This window comes from Protopterus annectens, chromosome 9.part0, assembly GCF_019279795.1.
Source record: "Protopterus annectens isolate FY-2018-M chromosome 9.part0, PAN1.0, whole genome shotgun sequence".
NCBI lineage: Eukaryota > Metazoa > Chordata > Ceratodontiformes > Protopteridae > Protopterus > Protopterus annectens.
In genome coordinates, this window is record NC_056743.1 from 635,817,631 (window position 1) to 635,840,443 (window position 22,813).

General features: G+C 39.0%; 1 protein-coding gene across 1 annotated transcript in view; it reads left to right on the forward strand.

Annotated features, from left to right (window-relative positions):
- PRRT1 (proline rich transmembrane protein 1) overlaps window positions 1–22,813 on the forward strand; it is a 546,959-nt gene that overhangs the window by 512,184 nt on the left and 11,962 nt on the right. Inside the window, exon 3 of the mRNA XM_044083214.1 lies at window positions 6,859–7,083. Coding sequence (XP_043939149.1) covers window positions 6,859–7,083 — 225 coding nt within the window. The remainder of the gene's footprint in view (window positions 1–6,858; window positions 7,084–22,813) is intronic.

The window sequence follows — 22,813 nt, forward strand, 5'->3', positions numbered from 1 at the left end:
ACAGAGACCAGACTTGCTTAATCAGTTTTCATTAGTTTTATAGGCAATAATTGATTTCTACACAAAAAGTACTAAAACCAAAGCACACCAAACCACGAACCCAGCTGTAAAGATGAACGGCCACACAATAAAGCCCAAGGAAAGCTGATTTTAATAACGTTGTCAATACAAATACATTTTCGTCCAAGTAAGAAGACTTCATCAGACATTACACACATTAATTCATTGATCTCCTTATTTACATTCACATTTAACAATTTAAATTTATATATTTTAATTGCATTTATATTACATGTATGAATTAAAGGGCGGCCATGGTGGTGCAGTGGTTAGCGTTGCCGCCATACAGCAAGAGGTTCTCCGGTTCGATCCTCTGCTGGGGTGCCTTCTGTGCTGAGTCTGCATGTCCTCCCTATGGTCTCGTGCATTTCCTCTGGGTGCTCCAGTTTCCTCCCATATCCCAAAGACATGCTGTAGGTTGATTGGATACTCTAAATTGGCCCTAGGTGTGAGTGTGTGCATGTGTGTGCCTTCAGTGGAAGGTTGAGTGTCGGGCTGGCAGTTTGACACTGTAAAACTTCACTGCCAGTCATGAGCAGACAGGTGATCCACTGTGCTGACCCTAAACTGTGAAAAGCCAAAAGAAGAAGAATTACATGTATGAATTATATGTATTTATTATGAGTATGTGTTTTTAAGGAAGTTTTTAGCATTTATATGTCTAATAGGTTAGCTGCAAGTTTTTAGTTAAATTTTTAATATTTTATTAGAAAGTTTTTAACTTAAATTACATTAAAGATGTGACTGGCTGTGAGTTCAGGGGATGGTATATAAGGAGATCAATCAATTAATGTGTGTAATGTCTGATGAAGTCTTCTACTTGGATGAAAATGTATTTGTATTGACGTTATTAAAATCAGCTTTCCCTGGGCTTTATTGTGTGGCCATTCATCTTTACAGCTGGGTTCTTGGTTTGGTGTGCTTTGGTTTTAGTACTTTTTGTGTGGACGTTTCCTTTTGGACATGCCAGGGGCGGCCCGTGCTATTGGACTGCCGGACTGCAGCCCCCTCAACTTCAAACAAAAAAAATAAAAAAAAAATAAATAGAAAAAAATAGAAAAAAATATTTTAAAATTTTGCGGACTTCACACATGCGCACTAGTCTGGACTGCTGCTGAGACAGCATGGAGCATGCGCAGATTGTCTCAGCAGCAGTCCTGATTGAGAAACATGGACAGGAGCGCTCCCACAAGTCTGTGCAGTTTTAAACTGCATAGACTGCCTGGGAACTCGCTGGGTTGGACTGCAACGTCAGCAATTCGTTGGGGGAAGGATCTCGGGTCTGGATTGGAGTTTGCTGCAGGGGAAGATCTCGTGATGAGCAGGGTCAGATTTGCACGGGTTTTCAGCTGCAGTCTCGTCAGGGGAAGATGCGTTTAGGATTTATGGTGGTTTTGCAGACAGGGATTTGGATTTACTACAGGAGGAGGTAAGTGAATGTACAAGGTGTGTGTGTGTGTGTGTGTGTGTGTGTGTGTGTGTGTGTGTGTAGGTTTTCTGTTTTGATTCTTGGCTGGGGTGCCTTCTGTGTGGAGTCAGCATCTTATCCCTGTGTTTGTGTGGATTTGCTCTGGTGTCCTGCCATTTTACAAAGACATGTGTCTACAGTATTTCTCCCTGGGCCTCTACTGAAAATTGTTTTTGTTCCGTCAGAAGTAAAACTGACAGGGATTTCAATTTCAGACTTCATATTCCTCAGAAAATACATAGTAAAACAACTTTTTATTCTAGCAATAAATATATAGTAACACAACCTTTTATGAGGTATGTGAATAGGGGCAGTATGCATGCTCCACATATTTTTAAAGGAATAATTAAAGCACAATCCATAACATTGAGAAATTATGTCATTAGAGTTTGAGAGAAGTGGTTATTCTTAACATTTGATAAATAAGATAAAGGAGGAAGTAATAGAGGGTAGACAGATTAATTATAGACCAATATTGGCGGTTGGTAATGAGAAAACAAATGATGGTCCACCTGCAGTTGTTGAAACTTTGAGGTATATGACAACATACAACTTAAATACACGGAGTGTATGTAATATAATAGAAAGGAACTGGCCAATTTTATTGGCTATGCCTGAGATAAAATCAGTTGTAGGTGATAAACCAAGGTTTGCTTACAGGAGCTGTGAAGCCCTGAAGCAAAAAATATGCTATAAAGACTTTCAGGTTAAAACTAAAAGTAAAAATGGTTTAGAAGGGATGATTAAATGTTATAATTGTTCCTGTTGCAATGATTTATATGAAGGAGACACTAAATTTCAACATCCAGTAACAGGAGAAGTCTTTGCTATAAAAACATTAACTGCTTGTAATGAGGAAAAGATAGTGTATCTAGCTACGTGTACTTTATGTACATCGTTCTATGTGGGCAAAACGATCAGAAAACTAAGAGAGAGAATAGTGGAGCATAAATCTGAAGTAAGAAGAAAGGTATTGACAAATGCTCTGAGTAAGCATGCCATGGAAAAGGGTATTAAGTAAAATGGCAGTGAGCTTAAGGAAAGGTGACATTAACAATCTTTTGGAGTTGAGAGAACTTGAGTGGATTATTAGGCTACAGGCGGATGTATCCCCTGGCTTAAATAATGCGGTTAGTTTAAAGCCAGTATTAGTTAAAAGGCAGAGAGAGAAGCTTTAATAGGTTATGACAAGGTTCTGGAACCTGATGTAGTACACCATAGGATGTTAGACGCTACCAGTGACTTTTTTATTGTGTATAGATATATTAAACATTTATATATATTTGTATAAGTTATTAATAATTTTTTATGTTTTATTTTAAGTAGAAGAGTTTTTATGTAAAGTAAGATTTTTTTGTCCTTTTAGTATTTTTTATTTTTTGACCTTTATGAGTTGCATATTACTTTTAGTTTTGATTGTTAATTAGGGAGTGGGATGGGCTGAAGCATGTGATTTTATATTCTCCTATTTAAATGTTGATTTTTTTGTAATGACTCATACTGATGAAGGGTGTAGACCCGAAAGCTTTATCTAATAAAGTTCTTGGTGTGGTATCGTGGTTCATTAAATAATAACCATTTAAGTTTCAGTCTTCCTCTCATTCACAAAGCAGCTGATTTGGCGTAGTGGTATGTTGCTCTTGACTGTTTTGCACAGGGACCTTGGCAGTAAAATGTACGGTGGTAACACAGCATTTTTCTTTTACAAAGCAGGTGATTTGGCATAGTGGTATGTTGTTCTGACTCTTTTGCACAGGGACCTTGGCAGTAAAATGTATGATGGTAACACAGCATTTTATTCTAGCAGCTTTCCAAGATTATACAAGCAATGTTTAATGTGTCCCTGTTTTTGGCCCTTTTGACCCACCCCAATAAATTTGGCTTTTTCCAGACTTCTTGTGCTGTGAAGTTGAGATGCAGTTGAGTATTGAGTAGATTTTACAAGGAGCTGAGAGCTGCAGGGGAAGAGAAGTTTAGTGCTGATTATGCTAAGTCAGCTCACATTGCTAATAGCACAACAGGTTGTGTACTTGCTTTTGATGCAGAAGGTTGTTGGTTCTACTCCCATAAGGGGTGAATGCTGCCATACTGAAAGTTAAGATACTAACTATGAGCCTGTTATCAGTTTGCCATCCATTTCCTATTGCAATTTTACTAGATTATTTTTAATGTAATTTAGGCAATTTATTCCTCAGGGGCATCAGACACTTTATTTTTCGATGAAACCATGAAATATAAAGGTGATTGCTAGCAGCAACCTCTTCATTACAGATTTATTTAACATGGAATTATTTAGATGACTTTTTTACTAGTTCAGAGATTGTGCATATTTACTGATAATGGTGGACTGTAGAATTGTGCATATTTACTGATAATAGTGGACTGTAGAAGTTTGAGTAGACTTTTATGATGGAAATGTTCTGAATTGGGCAGTTTTGTTTCATTGTTTACTGGAAAAATGTTCAAAGCAATAAGAAGGTGTATCAAAGAGCACATGTATGTTTCATATGCAAGGGGCCTATGATTTGAAAACAGCCCAGAATTAATTTTTATCTGCCACGGGTAAAATTTATTTTCTTTGAATGTGGGTTTTAATGTTGTTTCAATGAATGTGAGTTTCAAGGGCAGAGAAGTTTTAATGCCAAGTTTGTTTAGCAGATGTCTTAGTGTTTGTGCTGTAAAATGCAAAATAAAACTTTCAAATGAAGTTCAAATCATCATAGAAGTAAATCAGTATGCACATTAGTGTTTATGGTAAATGGAGTGAAATAGCAAAGTAATGCATCATTGGAATGGCTTCAGGGGGAGGCTCCATTTGACCATGGTTTTGTGAGAGGGAAGGGCGGCAAACTTAGACAGCCCAGCTGAACTATACCTCCCAACTGTCCAGAGTTTCAAAGAATGAATAGATTTTTTGCTTCTTATTTTTGGTTTGTTCCTCATAAAATTTGTGGTTTTCTGGCAAATCATTTAGGAATTAAGTCACTAAATAATGACACACTAGTTTCAGACTTCATAACCTTCAGAAAAATGCATGCTAAAGTAAGACCTGTTTTATCAACTGTCCCAGTTTATACAAGAGCAATTTTTAGTACTGTTTATATGTTCCCCCAATATATTTGGCCTTGTCCAGATTTATTGCATTAACAGGTTGAGAGGTACATGCAAATAAATTGCTTTATAGAATTAGGCATAGCCAAACCTCTCAACTGTCCATGATTTTGGCTCAAAATGTTGCTCTTCCCCTAATGATCGCTCCGCAAAATAGCAATTTTGGAAGAAAACATGGAGGGTTTATAATTAAGAAATAACTGTAATAATCAGATTACTTTTATTTCAGAAATGCATGTAGATTATTTTATTTTGTCAGCTGCTCAAGTTAGCAGTACTAATATTAAAGTGTCCCTTCTTTGACAGGTTCCCAGCTGTATTGTGTTGCTATTTTATATTTTTACATCACATTTTAGTCCATTTTTCATAAAATTGTGTTTTTTTGGCAAATTAGTGACAAATAATCAAAGACTGAAGTTAGAAAATAATGACAGACATTTGAGTTTCAGATTTCATACCATTCAGAAAATTCATACTAATGCAAGACCTCTATTAGCTTTCTAAGTTTATAAGAGCAATATTTTAAAAATTGTCCTTATTTTTGGGCCTTTGTCCCATTTCTTTGTATGGCTTTGTAAAGATTTCTTGCGCTGAGGTTGAGAGGTATGACAAGTGTGTCAGGGCCATCACAAGTCAGCCAGAGACATTTCAAACTGTGACATACTTGTTACTCCCCACTCCACCATGTAGTGACTCTGGATAAGTCGAAGCAAGGCAAGGAGTAGTTATGCAGTGTAAATGTGCAGAGAATCCCACCCATCCAAGGTAGACACAAGTACTAGAGTGGCTTTTCATCTGTCCTTGATTTTTACAGAATGGTCTGGTTTCTGTCATATTTTTTGTACTGTTGATTTATGCTTATTACTCAAAGTGCCTGTTGCTCTGTGTTTAAGTAGCAATACTTTAATGACCATCAGGTAAGCTTGACTGAGATTGCAAGATGCAAGTAAGCTTTAATAAGCATACTGTTAAAGAATTACCAGCATTGAAAGCCTTTCTGTTGCCATGTAGAGAATACTTAACTAGATAATGTATAAGCCTTGGGTATTGAAATGCATATGCCAGTATTTGTAATAAAGGACAGAATTACATTATTTTAAGAGTCTTATTATACTTGGAGACTTCCAGTCATCTCTGCAGGCTTTACCCGTAAACCGAATGCCAATCGCGTGGTCCATAACCTGTACAGTAATCCTTTTAGGCAATGTATCTTGAGCTTATTTCTTGTTTGCTTTTCATTTTTTACTTTGATCATGTTTTCCCCATGAAACAAGTAGATGTCAGGCAGCAGGTCTTTTTTTGGATAAGGAACATTTTTACAAGCGGGGGCTTCAGAGATTTCTACTTTCAGCATGTTACTTGTTACTTTAATAAAGCTGAATATAAATTATAATTAGAACTGCAGTGCAATAAGTGGTTTGAGTTGAGTGCTGCTTGTTTTTTTTATACTTGATTTTGACTGGCATTCCATTAATGTATTTAAAAAAAAGTAATTTATTTTTTCATGCCTCACAACCTTTTTTGTTTCCATCTAGATATTAAGCTGTCATGCAGCCAATGCATTGAAATATTTATATTCTTCTACACTTCATGTTGTCTTGATTGGACTCTCATAATGACGATTTGGCACCCAGTGCAGTATATTTAGTTTTTGTGGTTTTCTACTACAGGTGTGTGTGTGTGTGTGTGTGTGTGTGTGTGTGTGTGTGTGTGTGTGTGTGTGTGTGTGTGTGTGGTAGGGAATACCTCAGGCTTGAACCCTGTACCTTGTTTGCAGGTGTTAAAGACCTGAATTCCCTACCCACCACCATTTATTATTTAATTAAAGTGAGTTTTTGTGGTTTTGAGCATAGCTCCTCCCCTTTCTAGTTGACCACACCCTCCTCCTTGACCCCACCCATTCAGCTGTCTCCTGCAGCCCCCCTTTGATTTGAAGTCACCAGCCACCACTGGCACACGCTCCTGTTGTGTATTCAATAATTGATTTCTAGTTACAGTTATACATTTGTAAATTACATGCAGCTGGGACTAGAATGTAGGCACAGCCCAGCTGTCACATCAGTACTGCATTTATACAGAATATGAGAAATCAAGTGTTTATATCCTGACTTAGAAGAGAGAGAGTATGATTGTAATTACATTGTTCAGCCATTTGAAATCTTACTTAGAATTAACACATTTCTAAAATATCTCTTACTACTTTGTTCTTTGTGTCATAGTACCAGCCATCAAACCCTAATCCAGGGGCTCCTCCTGGAATGCCTGCACCACAGATGCCACAGATGCCACAAATGCCTCAGATGCCACAAATGCCACAGATGCCATCTGGAATTGCTATCATGGAGCCTCGTCGGCCGCCACATGACTACCTACCCATTGCAGTCCTGACCACTGTCTGCTGTTTCTGGCCTACTGGGATTATTGCCATCATAAAGGCTGTACAGGTGAGGAAGTAAACGGAACTAGTGTGGTTAATCCTTCAAACATATTGTTGTTCCCAGTAAAGTGGAAGAATTACAATCTGTTTTTGGTCTTTTTGTTTTGCAGTCATTTTTTACAAATGGAAAACAGTTCAGTCTGAATCTGATATTATATATATATGTATATATATGTGGATATCTATATCTATAGCTATCTATCCATGTATCTATATATGGATCTACTGAAATTAATCTACTCTTCACTAGACAGATGCACAGAATGTCAACAAAAAATATCAATTTGACAAGAATGGCAGTAGAATGGACATGCCCCAATATATCACCCTAAAGCACGCAAAAAAAAATTCTCCCTATAATCCCTCCTACTAAAATATACCAACTCAATGAATGTCCAATGCTGGTGAAAGGGCATATTCCCCCATCCTAGTATTATTGTTACCTTGCACCAATGTTGATTAGCTTTCCTGTCCACCACTAAGGCTAAAACATCATTCAACTAATATTACGAGACCCACACACACACACATATATATATATATATATATATATAGACTCCTGTCAAGTGCTTCACTTGTCATTTGTTCATACACTGCAATTACAAGCAAAATAGGCTCAAACATGCAAATATTGCATTTTGCTGGTATTTACATGTGCAAGATCGCTGTACAGCAGGGACTGGGAATTTTCCCTTTGCCCACTGCCATGCACCTGGAATATAAGTTGCAGGGGGTGGAGACAAAAATGTCTTATTTATTTCCTGTTGTTTTTTCAGTGCTTTTAATTTCAGTGGAGTTTTTTTGAGGTTTATATGGTAGATCTTTTGATAGTTCATCCACTAACACACACACACACACACACACACACACACACACACACACACACACACACACACACACATATATATATGTATATAGCCTGATGAATCCAGATGCTAGGATGAAAGCGCTCAGTGATTTTATTTTAATAAAGAGAGTATTTGGTTATCCTGATCTTGGTTCTTTCATAGTTTTATTTGTTTTATTAATTTGTTATTTGGAGTGTCTTTTGTTTTTTCATAGATATCTGGAATCACTTTAAGTCAAATGAAAATGTATAATCAAAGCTACACTAAACTTGCCTACTGGCAGCAAACTGGAACACTTTTACCAAATTCTTAAAGCTGTTAACCTACAGAAGTTAAAAACTTTCAGTTCATTTCCACTTGATCATATTATCCTGACCAAATGCGAATTGAATGAAAGGTTGGAGATTAACTGAATCACATCCTCATACTAATCCACATGCTAGTATTACCAGTACTACAACTGACAACTAGTTCTACTTCTGCTGATGCAATTACTGCTACTACTACTACAACTGCCAACTAGTTCTACTTATGCTAATGTAACTGATACTACTGCTGCTAGCATTGCTACTACTACAACTGCCAACTAGTTCTACTTATGCTAATGTAACTGATACTACTGCTGCTAGCATTGCTACTACTACAACTGCCAACTAGTTCTACTTATGCTAATGTAACTGATACTACTGCTGCTAGCATTGCTACTACTACAACTGCCAACTAGTTCTACTTATGCTAATGTAACTGATACTACTGCTGCTAGCATTGCTACTACTACAACTGCCAACTAGTTCTACTTATGCTAATGTAACTGATATACTGCTGCTAGCATTGCTACTACTACAACTGCCAACTAGTTCTACTTATGCTAATGTAACTGATACTACTGCTGCTAGCATTGCTACTACTACAACTGCCAACTAGTTCTACTTATGCTAATGTAACTGATACTACTGCTGCTAGCATTGCTACTACTACAACTGCCAACTAGTTCTACTTATGCTAATGTAACTGATATACTGCTGCTAGCATTGCTACTACTACAACTGCCAACTAGTTCTACTTATGCTAATGTAACTGATACTACTGCTGCTAGCATTGCTACTACTACAACTGCCAACTAGTTCTACTTATGCTAATGTAACTGATACTACTGCTGCTAGCATTGCTACTACTACAACTGCCAACTAGTTCTACTTATGCTAATGTAACTGATATACTGCTGCTAGCATTGCTACTACTACAACTGCCAACCAGTTCTACTTATGCTAATGTAACTGATACTACTGCTGCTAGCATTGCTACTACTACAACTGCCAACTAGTTCTACTTATGCTAATGTAACTGATATACTGCTGCTAGCATTGCTACTACTACAACTGCCAACTAGTTCTACTTATGCTAATGTAACTGATATACTGCTGCTAGCATTGCTACTACTACAACTGCCAACTAGTTCTACTTATGCTAATGTAACTGATACTACTGCTGCTAGCATTGCTACTACTACAACTGCCAACTAGTTCTACTTATGCTAATGTAACTGATACTACTGCTGCTAGCATTGCTACTACTACAACTGCCAACTAGTTCTACTTATGCTAATGTAACTGATACTACTGCTGCTAGCATTGCTACTACTACAACTGCCAACTAGTTCTACTTATGCTAATGTAACTGATATACTGCTGCTAGCATTGCTACTACTACAACTGCCAACTAGTTCTACTTATGCTAATGTAACTGATATACTGCTGCTAGCATTGCTACTACTACAACTGCCAACTAGTTCTACTTATGCTAATGTAACTGATACTACTGCTGCTAGCATTGCTACTACTACAACTGCCAACTAGTTCTACTTATGCTAATGTAACTGATATACTGCTGCTAGCATTGCTACTACTACAACTGCCAACTAGTTCTACTTATGCTAATGTAACTGATACTACTGCTGCTAGCATTGCTACTACTACAACTGCCAACTAGTTCTACTTATGCTAATGTAACTGATATACTGCTGCTAGCATTGCTACTACTACAACTGCCAACTAGTTCTACTTATGCTAATGTAACTGATACTACTGCTGCTAGCATTGCTACTACTACAACTGCCAACTAGTTCTACTTATGCTAATGTAACTGATACTACTGCTGCTAGCATTGCTACTACTACAACTGCCAACTAGTTCTACTTATGCTAATGTAACTGATATACTGCTGCTAGCATTGCTACTACTACAACTGCCAACTAGTTCTACTTATGCTAATGTAACTGATACTACTACTAATACTAGTATTGCTACTACTGCTCCTACAACTGACAATTAATTCTACTTACACTAATGAAATTGGTACTACTACAAATACTAGTATTACTACTACTACAACTGACAACTAGTTCTATTTATGCTAATACAACGAATACTGCTACTAATACTAGTATTACTACTATTGCAGCTGACAACTAGTCCTACTTATGGTAATGCAACTAATACTACTTCTAATACTAGTATTACTACTACTACAGCTGACAACTAGTTCTACTTATGCTAATGCAACTGATACAACTACTAATGCTACTATTCTTTAAATATTAAAAAAATAACTGCTGCAATAAAATAAATGTGTGCAAGTTTTGAACTGTCACATGTCACACGCTGAGTGTCTGAATCATTTGCAGAGCAAATGGCAAGTAAAATAGATTTCTGGATGAAGAATGAGCAAATTGAAATCCACACAGAGCAACGAGCTATTGTGAAAGTCCCTCATTAATATATCTCAGATTAAAATGTCCTTGTGCTGACCAGCTATGGGGCATGGAGGGATAAATCTCTGATTATGACCAAGATAACCTGAGTCTGATTAGCAGCTCAGGCACTGGAATAACTAATCAGGGGATGGCAAGTGTGAGAAGAAAACACTGACTTGCCGGCCTTGTTTGGGGGCCAGTGGTCTGGTGGGTGTTTTAGTAAATGCAAGTGGAAACTTGCTGGTGGTGATGCAAATATAAATGGAGACGTAGACTTGGCTTACCAACCTAGTGTGATAGGCCTCCTTGGCACGTGGGTGAAAGCCCTCACATTGTGGAAGGGCATGGTAGGCTCTTTCAGTGATGTAGGTGCCCATGTCAAGGGGGCATAGGTAGGTCTTCATAAGAAAAGCCTCTGAAAGCTGCCTGAATGACAGCCTCTATGAGTGGTTCACACCTAAGGTGCAAGAATGGATCGATTAATTGCAGAAGACTTGGGCCTGGATTCACTAAGATACCATGATGTGTACACCTCCATGTACATGTTGCGGTACCTTTTCCAGATTTAGCAATTGTCTTATCACTGTTCTGCAGGGTCTTCTGTGATGAGGATGTGCAGTACTGTGTACGACTGGCCCTGCAGCCATGCTGAATACTAATGAGGCATTTCAGGGGGAGAGGCATATGCTAATTAACCATGTAATCTTTCCCCAGAACTACCTCTGGGAAGGTTTCTACATAGCCTAACAACTCAGTAAATCGTTTGGCCATCTAGACCAGCATGGTGTACCCACAATATCATGGTATTGAACATGGCCAAAAGGCCATATTCATCTAGTTGCCACAAACATTTTATGGGTATGAAGGGTGGTGGGATCCACTAGACACAAGGGAATACTTAAAGCAAGTGCTTTAATGACACCAACAGTGCATTGGAGATCAGAGTGTAGGGGGAAACACTGGACAACTAGGAATTACTCCTAAAGTGCCATATTTGCTTCAATGGCAGTATGGGGATCGGGGGTATAGGATGTGCTCCATACCCCCAATCACAATTGAAAGCCATGAAAATTATCAACAAGGATGTAGGAGACCTCCAGGCATTGGATCCATCTTGGTTTGGCTTTGTCAAAGGAAGGTCATGCTTACTGAATCTGGTGGCGTCACTGAGAAGGTCACTATGGCAATGGATGAGGGGAAAACAATGCATACGGCCTACCTAGATCTGGCTAAAGCATTTGATACAATACCCCACTCGGGCATTGTCAATAAACTTACAGAACTAGGTATAAACCCCTTTATGACACTCTGGATAGCTATCTGGCTCACTAATAGGACCCCAGAGGTTTGAATCGGTGAGGCCACCTCCACAGAGAGGTCATCCCCCACTGGAATCCCCAGTGCTCTGTGCTAGGCCCACTCCTCTTTGTAACCTACTGCTCAGATGTCAAAGCCAGTGTCAAAGGCCTCTGGCTAATGAAGTTTGCAGATGATTGCAAACTGGGAACAGAACACCCTTTAGTTATGTCTAATACAGACAAACATTTGGTGCCATGGCTTAAAACTCAGTACCAAGAAATAAATTATAGTACCTCTTGGAATGTCTGCCACCCTGGGTAACTACATCATCAAAAGAACACCCATAAAAGCTGATTCAGTAGTCAGGGATCTGGGAACACATGTAGATAGTAAACCAGCCTTTGACCAACAGGTGTCCAAAGTAGTAAGAAACTCCTTCTATGTTGCTCAACTTATAAGCAAAGGCATGGCATCTAGGTCTGGAGAGGTCATCATCCCACTGTACTCAGCCCTTATCAGGCCCATCATAGACTATAAGCCAAGTTTGGTATGTACCTGACCAGACAAATGCAGCAACTGGAACCTCCACAGAGCTTCCTTACAAAACGTATACGGGGGTAAATACAATGTCTTACGCTGATCACCTGTCTGTTTATTCAGTATCATAAAAGCTTCTGATAGGTGATCTTTACCTGGCATACAAAGCATCCCTGGACCATGTTTTGAAGAATTTTTTTCACATCTGCAAAACAGATTCAAAAGTACTAGATTAAAAGATCTAAAGTTTGCTTGCAACACAAACAGGTCATGTGGGAAAGCTATGTATGTTTCTGACAGAATTCCCATTCTCATTCTCTGGAACAGTCTCCCCATCCTTGTGAAAGAGAGCTCCTCCCGATCCCTATTTAAGCCCAGCTTGAACCTATGGATGGGCAACCTGTAATTCACCCATGGTCTGTTTGATGCACAGAGGCAGTCACTAAACCACTCCCTATGAATCAAATATAAATCAAATTTGTGGGTCACATCTGGGTTTCACGGCTAGGCTTTTAAGGGCCATAGTAGTTATTAGTGTAGTATACACCTATGAATGTATGAACCAGGGATTATTCTTAAATCTTAATTGTTTGATGGCACCAGCAGTGGTACTGGGATTAGTGGTAGGAAAATACACCAGACCACCAGGGCATAATCAATAGGTGGCTGTAATGGCACTTCAACAATTATAGGAGTAGGGGAGCCATGAGAGGGCAGACAGGTTTTTAGAACTATAATGTGGTTTGCTCCTCTTTTTATGATTGGTTGTTAGTTTCCACGAATCAGCTAGCACGCTGAGAAGTTTGGGCCATACATCAGACAGCTGGCATGGGACTGTGGCTTGAATGTGAGAGTACTCTGAATTTGCAAAAAAAAAAACATTATATATTTTGCTCATTCTCTTTGTTTTTTTACAGTTTTTAGATGTGACTCATGTATTCTCACAAAAAACATTCTCAGTTGATTATCATCATCATCATCATCAAAGTCAGCATTGAACATAAAGCCTCACCTTGGACACAGCTTAATCTTTCCTTGAAAGAAAAAGAAGACAGTCTTTACTTGTAGTTTTTCTTCTGACTATTCCTTTGTTTTAATGTCTTAGCATTTAAACTCAGTGGACATACACCTCTGAAGCACATTTACTTTTTCTGCCTTTGGTAACTCCAAAATTGACCAAAGGATCCCTATTTTTATTGCTAGAAGTTTTTCCTGCATCTCTAGTAAATACACCCTCCTCAGTATACTCGCCATGTGTAATCTTGCCTGGTGTATATTTCATTTTAGGCCATCATTCCGTAGCTTAAGCAGCATTCACTGTAATTCTGGAGGTGCATATACAATGACTTTTGAACAAACTTTGCAAGGGATTATGGTATATATCTATCTGAAATGTGTTGCCATAGATATGTTCCTGGAATTTCTCACATCAATACATTATTGCTAACAGTTCCTTTTCTGTTTGAGCATATATTTTCTGTGAATCTGTAAGTGCTCTAGAACCAAAGTAGTGACTGCTCTTTTACCTTGTAGTAGCTCAGCTTCTATATCATGTTGAATTTCATCTGTATTCAATGCATGTGGCTTCTTCCCATCATAACATTTCAGAACCGGGTTTCTTTCCTGAAGCACAAGTATTGCTGGAGAAAGAAACCTGAAGGTGTTACTGCTTAATGGTAGGAGACTAAATAAGAAAATCCACACCCTACAAGCTCTCATCACCCTGCAGAATATAGACATTTATGCTGTTACCACGATATGGTTTAACCCACAGATAGTACTCTGGCAGTGCAAGGTTTCAGTGCCTTCCACATTTAGACTATCAGCTGCACAGACAGGGACAAAAGGTGGAGGCGTCTCTATCCACGTTAGCAGCAAGTATACCTCTAATTTGGTTAAACATGACAATGTCCTAGAGTTTACCCTTGTGCAAATCACCACAAAGTCCCAAACTGTATCTTAGCAAGCTATAGGCCACATGCTCTGTCCCAAGTATCCCTTAGCTCATACCTAGACCTACTGGAGACACTCATCATGAAGTCAAATACCCTGCTCATGGGACATTTTAACTACCCCTCTATACAACTGGAAAACATGCTTTGCCTCAGGCTGACAGACACAATGATTTCTGGACTTTATTACTACAAATACCATTGACCATATAGTGCAAACACACACCAGAGGTTCAGTCATACTGGACCTGGTACTCAGCATTATGGGATAGTGGTGCACACCCCCAGTCCCATATCCTCACTGGTGTGATCAAACCATAAAGCTGTATCCTTCAAAATAAAAATCAATTTGATAACTCCAGCAAGCCCTGTAACAGTTAAGAGCTATTCCAAAGCAAACTACATCCTATTAAGTGATAATTTCTCAGAATTCAATGCCCTTCCTAACCCAGTGTTTATAGCCAGCTATGTAGAACTTTCACAGAGACCTGTACAATCATGCAAATGGCTGTACAAAGGCTGCCATACCTACCAGAAGTAAGCCCAAAATAAACTGTTGAAAACAAACTACGCTGGTGGAATCCTAAACTTAAGAGTATGTAACAAAAGGAAAAAAAGTCATGGTTAAAATCAGGAAGAGCAGCTCCCATATTGATAAGAGCTCTGTAATTAAACTAAGCAGGAAGGTAAGAGGACTATTTAAGCCAAAAGATTGTCTCACAGGCTAATGACAACCACAACACATTCTAAAGCTATGTCCATAACCTTAAAGGCAGCACACAGCAGTGTGCCAAACTGGTGGTCAATGGTCCTACTTTCACTGAGAAGAGTGACATAGCTAGTCTGTGGGCTGACAAATTCAGCTCAAATGTCATCCCCATTCCCTCCCCTGCATCCCCCCATGAAATACCTAGCAGCATAACATCCCCCTCCCTACTCTTAGCAGGCAGCAGGTCCTAGTGGCTGTTGCTAATGTGAAAAACACTGCCTCATTGGACAACAACAATATCCTGGGATGCCTCTTAAATAGCTCTATCATGACCACATGAGTCACTTTTCAACTATAGCTGGAAAACAGATGCCATGAGAATGGAGGACTGCAGCAGTTGCCCCACTTCACAAGGGTGGATCATCAACCAGCCCAGGAAACTACAGACCTATTAGTCTTACTAGTGTTATATGCAGAGTAATGGGACAAATTATAATCAAAAGGATGAACAAAGACATAGACAACTTGAAGTCACTGGACTCAACCTAGTTTGGCTTTGTCAAGGGAAGGTCATGTCTATTAACCTTGTGGACATCTCCGAGTAGATCACCGGGGCAATGTATGAGGAAAAATGGTGCATACTACCTACCTGGACCTGGCTAAGTATTCAGTACAATACCCCACTCAGGTATAGTTGACAAAAACTCAATAAAGTGGGCATAAACTCCTACATAACTCAATGGATGGCCAGCTGGCTCACACAGGACCCAGGAAGTCAGGGTTGGTGAGACCACCTCCACTAAGAGACCGGTCACCAGCTGAGCACTTTAGGACACTGTGCTCATCCCACTCCTATTTGGCATCTACTTCTTAGAGGTAAAGCCTAATGTCAAAGGCCTTTGGCTGAAGAAGTGTGCAGATGACTGCAAATTTGGAACTATCATATATTTTCCCCAAGACACAAATATCTTACCACAGGGTCTAACACATACCACTGACTGGTGGGAAAGTCATGGATTAAAACTGAATACCAAGAAATGCATTATAGTGCCTTTTGGTAAAATGGCCACTCAGGTTAATTATTCCATTGATAAGACTCCCCTAACAGTTGGCCCAGTAGTCAGTGATCTTGAGAACATTTGTAGACTGTAATCTGGCCTTTGACCAACATGTGTCCCAGGTAGTAAAAAAATCATTCTGTGTCACCCAATTTACAAGTAAGAGCATGGCATTCAGGTCCAAGGAAGGCACAGTGACACTTTATTCTGTCCTTATCAGACCCATCATTGAGTATAATACCATCTTCAGCATGTGCCTGACCAGACATATGCAACAGTAGGAATGCTCACAAAGGTTTCTTACCAGAAGAATCCAGAGTATAAACACATTGTCCTGTATGGATCCCCTTAAAGCCCTATCTTTATCCTCAGTCTTCTACAAGTATAATTCTTCAGTTCTGGCAGGCATAGTATCATTCTGATATTATGCTGTGCCAGGGGGCTTAATAAATAATACACAGTGGCACAACATATGGTCTAACCTCCATAAGATCCATAGCTCTGGTGAATTCTTTAAAACTTCTGTGTACCTCTTGGCATGATAATCACTACAGCTAACTCATTACAAACTTGAAGACCATTGTCTCAAATTTATTTTATTTTTAAAGGCTTATGAGCAATGAGCACAGATGAGTGCTAGTGGCATCTGCTTTTAATTCCAGAGCCCCACAATCAGCCTATGTTACAATAAGATATAGAAGCAGTTGTGAGGGGTTTAGTTAGCAAACTGAGTCAGTTCTATGCTATGACTATTAATGCATTCATTTATTTACATTTGCTATCCATGAGCATCTGGCTTGGATGCTCCATTACCAATGAAGCTCTGGGGAGAAAAATCTGAAGTATATAGCATTAATACTGTGTGTGTGTGTGTGTGTGTGTGTGTGTGTGTGTGTGTGTGTGTGTGTGTGTGTGTGTGTGTGTGTGTGTGCATTTCTCTATCTAGACATATATATATATATATATATATATATATATATATATATATATATATAAAACAGCAAATAATTCACAGTTAGAGCGTCTTCTGTTTGGAGACATGCGTGAATGGGAGTACCTTCGTTGAAGGTTGTGCATCAGGGCTGGCAACTCGGCACATAAAAATCTACTGCCAATCATTAGTGGACCGGAGTTCCGCTGTGGTGACCCCTTACCAGGAAAAGCCGAAAGACACAACAATCTAAAGAATTTATAAACACATTCACCTCATAATTAATTTATGTGAAAAATGAAAAATAATAAGTATTAAATATTGAATCACTGAACCTAAAAAAAAACAAAAAAAAAAAAAACAAACAAAAAAAAAAAATAGTATAAACCTGTTTTGTATTTTTATAGTGCCACCAAGTGGTTAAAAGTGATATTATTACTTGCCAATTGCAAATTTCATATTTATATATCAAAAATGTGGGTCTATATTACGAGAGCGAAAAACCCTATGTGCGAATACCAAAACATCGACCCCTATACCGCGAAACACAAAAATCCCGAACGCACTAAACAGCGAAAAAAAAATCGAACTGTCATAGATGGCCAACCCCACCACTAGCTATATACTACCTACCCAAATAAAATAAACCACATACATACACTAACCAAACCCTACTTCTAACCTAAAGTAAAGCACACAACCCTACTTCTAACCTTACACTAAACCCCACATACACAACTAATTATGCACTATCCTTTACCCCTCCCTAACCCTAAGGTCCGTAACTACCGCACATGTCCTTTACAGACATACACCCAAACAAAACAAATAATCCACATACATACATTTAACAAAACCCTACCTCCAACACTACTAAACCCCACATACAAAACTATCTATGCACTATCCTTAACCCCTCCCTAACCCTAAGGTCTGTAACTACCGCACACTTCCCATACGAAAATATACACAAACAAAATAAATAACCTACATACATACATTTAAGTAAACCCTACCTCTAACCCTACACTAAATCGAACATACATTACTTATCTAAGCACTTACCTTAACCCGCACCCTATCCTAAACTCCGTAACTATGCAACACTTATCTTAAGCAGCTAATCCACAGACAGGCCAACCATGGAAATTCGATATTTCCATTTTTGCAGTTTCCAACTTTCGCTCTAACTCCACTTCGCGCTATACAGTTCAACGTTTACATATTCACATAAACGTCTTTTCGCTTTCATAATATAGACCCCAAAAATGTAAATAAACCATATATTTATCACTTAAATCACTAAAACACCACTGATGTATTTAAGAAACCATAGGATATATGATATACTCTTTATGTGTACCTAAAATAGTATATATAGTGAAGAGTTTTAAACCAATTCATTTTGACCAATGTCATAAATGGCTCCTGGGTTTGAAATCTACCTGTTTTACATAAAAAACACATCTTATAATTTCTGTTGGGTGAACTGGAGGTGACCTTATCAATTCCCACAAAGCTAAGCACTGCCTGTTTATGAAATTTATGATGACATAATAATGCACTGTGTCCTCTATAACATCTTAAATTACTAAGATGAAAAGAGAGACATTGTTTAAACATGTCCAGTGTTTCCCCAACATAACCCCCCCCCACACGCATTTACATGTAGCTAAATAGATAACTCAGTCAGTAGACCATATAATATACTCATGAATATTGAAATGTATGTGTATTTCAGAAAGGCTTGTTTTTATCACATGCTTACAGAAAAAACATAATTACCACATGGATACCTCCCGAACAGTTTCATTCCCAAAAAACTTGTCTTGAAACTTCAAACCATGGATTCCTAAAACTTGACAAATAACTAGTAATGGTTTTCCCTCTTCTTTTTTGTAGTACTATGTTATTAAAAACATATCCCTCAAAATATAGGTCAATATTTGTCAACAACACCTCTTATCTTAAATAAATTGTTCCAATAAGTGGTAACAAACCTTAGTGTTTCAGGACTCTTAGCATTCCCCTGTTCCTTATACTGTAATAAATGTTGCCATGTTTGAATACCAGCTCTATTTCTAGCTTCTAAAACATCAACTTAATTATAACCCATCTTACAAAACCTGTTGCAAATATCAGATGCCTGTCGATTCCATTCCTACTCATTGCTACAAATACATCTAGCTCTAAGTATCTGGAAATATGACATATTTTTAATTATAAAAGAGTGTGGGAAAAACATCTGTGCATGTTTGTGCCTGGATATGCTGCTTTATTAACATTTAGTACTGCTAGCTCATAGTTTGTTGAAAATGAAGTGGATAAAAGGTTTGGCCAAATTTCTTGTATTGCTTGAAACATCCTATTATAAGTTTCTTTTCACTTGTCCACTAAAGTATCGGCTTCACTCGCTCATTACTACATACACCTGAGAAAACAGTTTTGGGGCTATTTTGAATGTTCCAGCAACAGTTTCCCACCCAAATATTAAAATTATTTTGTTATCTCCCAATGCAGAGTCTAAAAGAAGGAAATTTTTATTTTGACCATATGATTTATAATTGTCTAGAATTATTATGGCTGCTAAATCAACTGGTTGTGCTGGAGTGGCATGGATCTTCTGTCTTTTTCTTTTAATTATTTTTTCATGACTTCATTTTTCAGCAGTTTAGCTTTAACCACTTCTGATGTTCCTTCTATTGCAGTGTTAACAATCATTGCTAGAATTTCAAGTGGGTCTTCAGCGCATTGTCTTAGGGGATATCTTTATCCTTGCCACTTCAATTCCTGATATATCGATTCCATGACTGTGATGATTTAACATATTTATTACCTTGTTTGTAGATACTGAGGTATATAGTCTGGCTTTGCAGTTATAGGATGATCATTTATCACACCTCCAAAATGTAATTCATTGTGATTGTACTTAGCAAAGCAGTCCAGATATCCCTCATGACTTATTTTCTCTTGGTTTCCTCGAGGTATTGTTTGACATTTTGTTAGTAACTATGTGGATGCACAAGCTTTTTTAATATTTTTTTTAATGTCAAATTGTCTGTGTTTTTTTTATTCTTGTCATTTTAATGGGGACCAGCAGGTGGGACTAGTATGATATTTTCAGTGTGCTCTTTTGCATCTCTACTGTAGAATTATTTTACTGTCCTAATAGTGATGGATTCTGCCCTGTATCCTGCAATAGTAGTACAATCTAATTGCAAACTCTGGTAGCTATGTCTTTATTATTTAGTAATATACAATGTTTTGATTTGATTATGTTAGTTATTTTTCTGTTTATGCCTCGTATTTCTAGATTTTAACTCATACTATCATTTAGTGCTGTTAGTTCTGGGATTGAAATTAGCTTATTTTCATGTGTTACATAGTGTTAAGATGTTTCTATTTGACTATGTTGGCTATTTTTCTGTTTATGCCTCTTATTTCTAGATTTTAACTTGTACTATCATTTAGGACTTTTAGTTACGGGATTGAAATTAGCTTATGAGTTACATAGGGCCAGATTCAGGAAGGCTTACACGGAGTTTAAGAGTAGTGTAAGCCTCCGTGTAAGCCTCCTGATTCAGCAACAGCCCAAATCTCCGTGTAAGAGACAGCTAACACGTCTCTTACACGGAGTGGGCGTGGAAATGCTCAATATCTCATTTGCAGCTCCAAGATATGCAAATGAGGTATGTGAGCGATCCACGAAGCCCAAACCAGTCCGTGTAACGGACGTGTTAGCTGCAGAAATGTACTCAGCTGACAACTGAGTACATTTCTGCAAATAAGAACGGAGCTATGTCAGCTCCAAATAAAGGGTGCATTTGTTAGAGTAAGCATGCCAATGGCCAAATATGTGGCCATTGGCATGAAAAAGTGTTGCAAAAAAAAGTTATATAACTTTTTTTTTCACGGATTTATGTGTTTAACTGTAGCGCACACCAGCAAACGGGTGCGCTACCTAAAACTGAAAACCGGCTCATAAGCCCACAATTGTGGGATTTATGTATTACATGAAATGTCAATGGAGGGACTTGCAGAGCAAAAACAATATGGCCTCCGTTTAGTGGTTGTCAAGGGGGGGAAGCTCCGTGTAAGATATGTAACTAAGCATTACTAGGCAATCCTATGTAAATGAGGGTTACAATACTGAATCACACTGCCACATAGGTAATGAGCACTTTCTGAGTAGTGTAAGACTTAGAGAAGCGGGAGGACCAGAGTAAGAGGTAGGTGACTGCCTGGGGAGGATAGAAAGAAATGTACCAGATTGGAGGGCAATGTAAGGTAAGAGATGACAGACAGACATCAGGGAGGGAGGTGTGTCCCAACAGAACACTAGGAAAGTCAAGAAATTGAGGGCATACGCTATCCCTACACTCAAAGTTTCTTGATATACGTGCATGCGCGCGTGTAGGGCAGGTTCAGCATGTGGGAGCGCGTTGCAAACTGTTTACAACGGTTTGCGCGGCACGCGTGTAAGTCAGTGTGCGCGTTTTAGCATGAATCAGCTTAGCTAACACCGTGTAAGGATGTGTGCGCGCGTGCAACACCGCCTAGGGATGTGTACGCGCGTTTAAGTGACTGTGAGCGTGTTTAAGCTGGTGTGCACATTGCTCCCCCTCAGGAAACAGAGAGGAAGCAGGAAACAACCAAAATACAGGGAAACTGCCAGGGAATACTGCTGGAGTTAATTGGTGGAAACAATTGGAAGCAGGCAATTACACAGGCAGACTAGAAGCCCAACCCAGCAGTTAAAACACAACAAAGAGCAGTGCAGGCTGTTTCTCACAAGAGATACTGCCAGAAACTAAGCTATCAGAATTGAAAACTGAAAAAGCTGAACTCAGAGCAGAAATGCTAGGGGCTGCCATAGCTGTTATAATCAGACATAGGCGAATTGCTGAGGGTGGTGATAATGCAGATGCTGACAGACAACCCAGAGTGAGGAGAAGGAGAAGAGTATACAGGCCCAGGGTCACCTACCATGGGTTACATGAGCTGGAGATAGTAGAGCGCTATAGAGTGGACAGAGAGCTCCTGCAGCAGATTGTTGAGCTGTGCAGGCCACGCCTCACACACAGAACCAACAGAGGGAACCCATCCCAGTGGAAACCAAGGTATGTGTTGGCCTAAGAATACTAGCAACAGGTACCTTCCAGAGACCAACTGGCGATATGATGGGGATATCACAGGCATCAGCCTCCAGGGTACTGCACCAGTTCCTGGATGCCATGTCACCACATGTCAGTGATCATATATATGTCCCTAATGACCGTGAGGTTGTGGCCAGCAACATGCGTCTCTTCCAGCAAATAGCGGGATACCCTGAGGTGCTGGGTGCAATAGACTGCACGCACATACGCATCAAGGCACCAGCCGGTGAGCGGGGTAGAGTCTACATTAACCGCAAGGGATACCCCTCCATCAACTGCCAGGTCGTGTGTGATGCCCAGGGTATAATAATGAATGTGTGTGCTGGCTGCCCTGGGAGCTACCACGATTCCCACATCTGGCATCTGACGCAGCTGTACCAATCATTTGCCAATGGGGACTTCCCACACGGACACCTAGTGGGGATGCTGGTTATGCACTTGAGCCGTGGCTGATGACACCCATCAGAAATGCACACACACCCGAACAGGAACGCC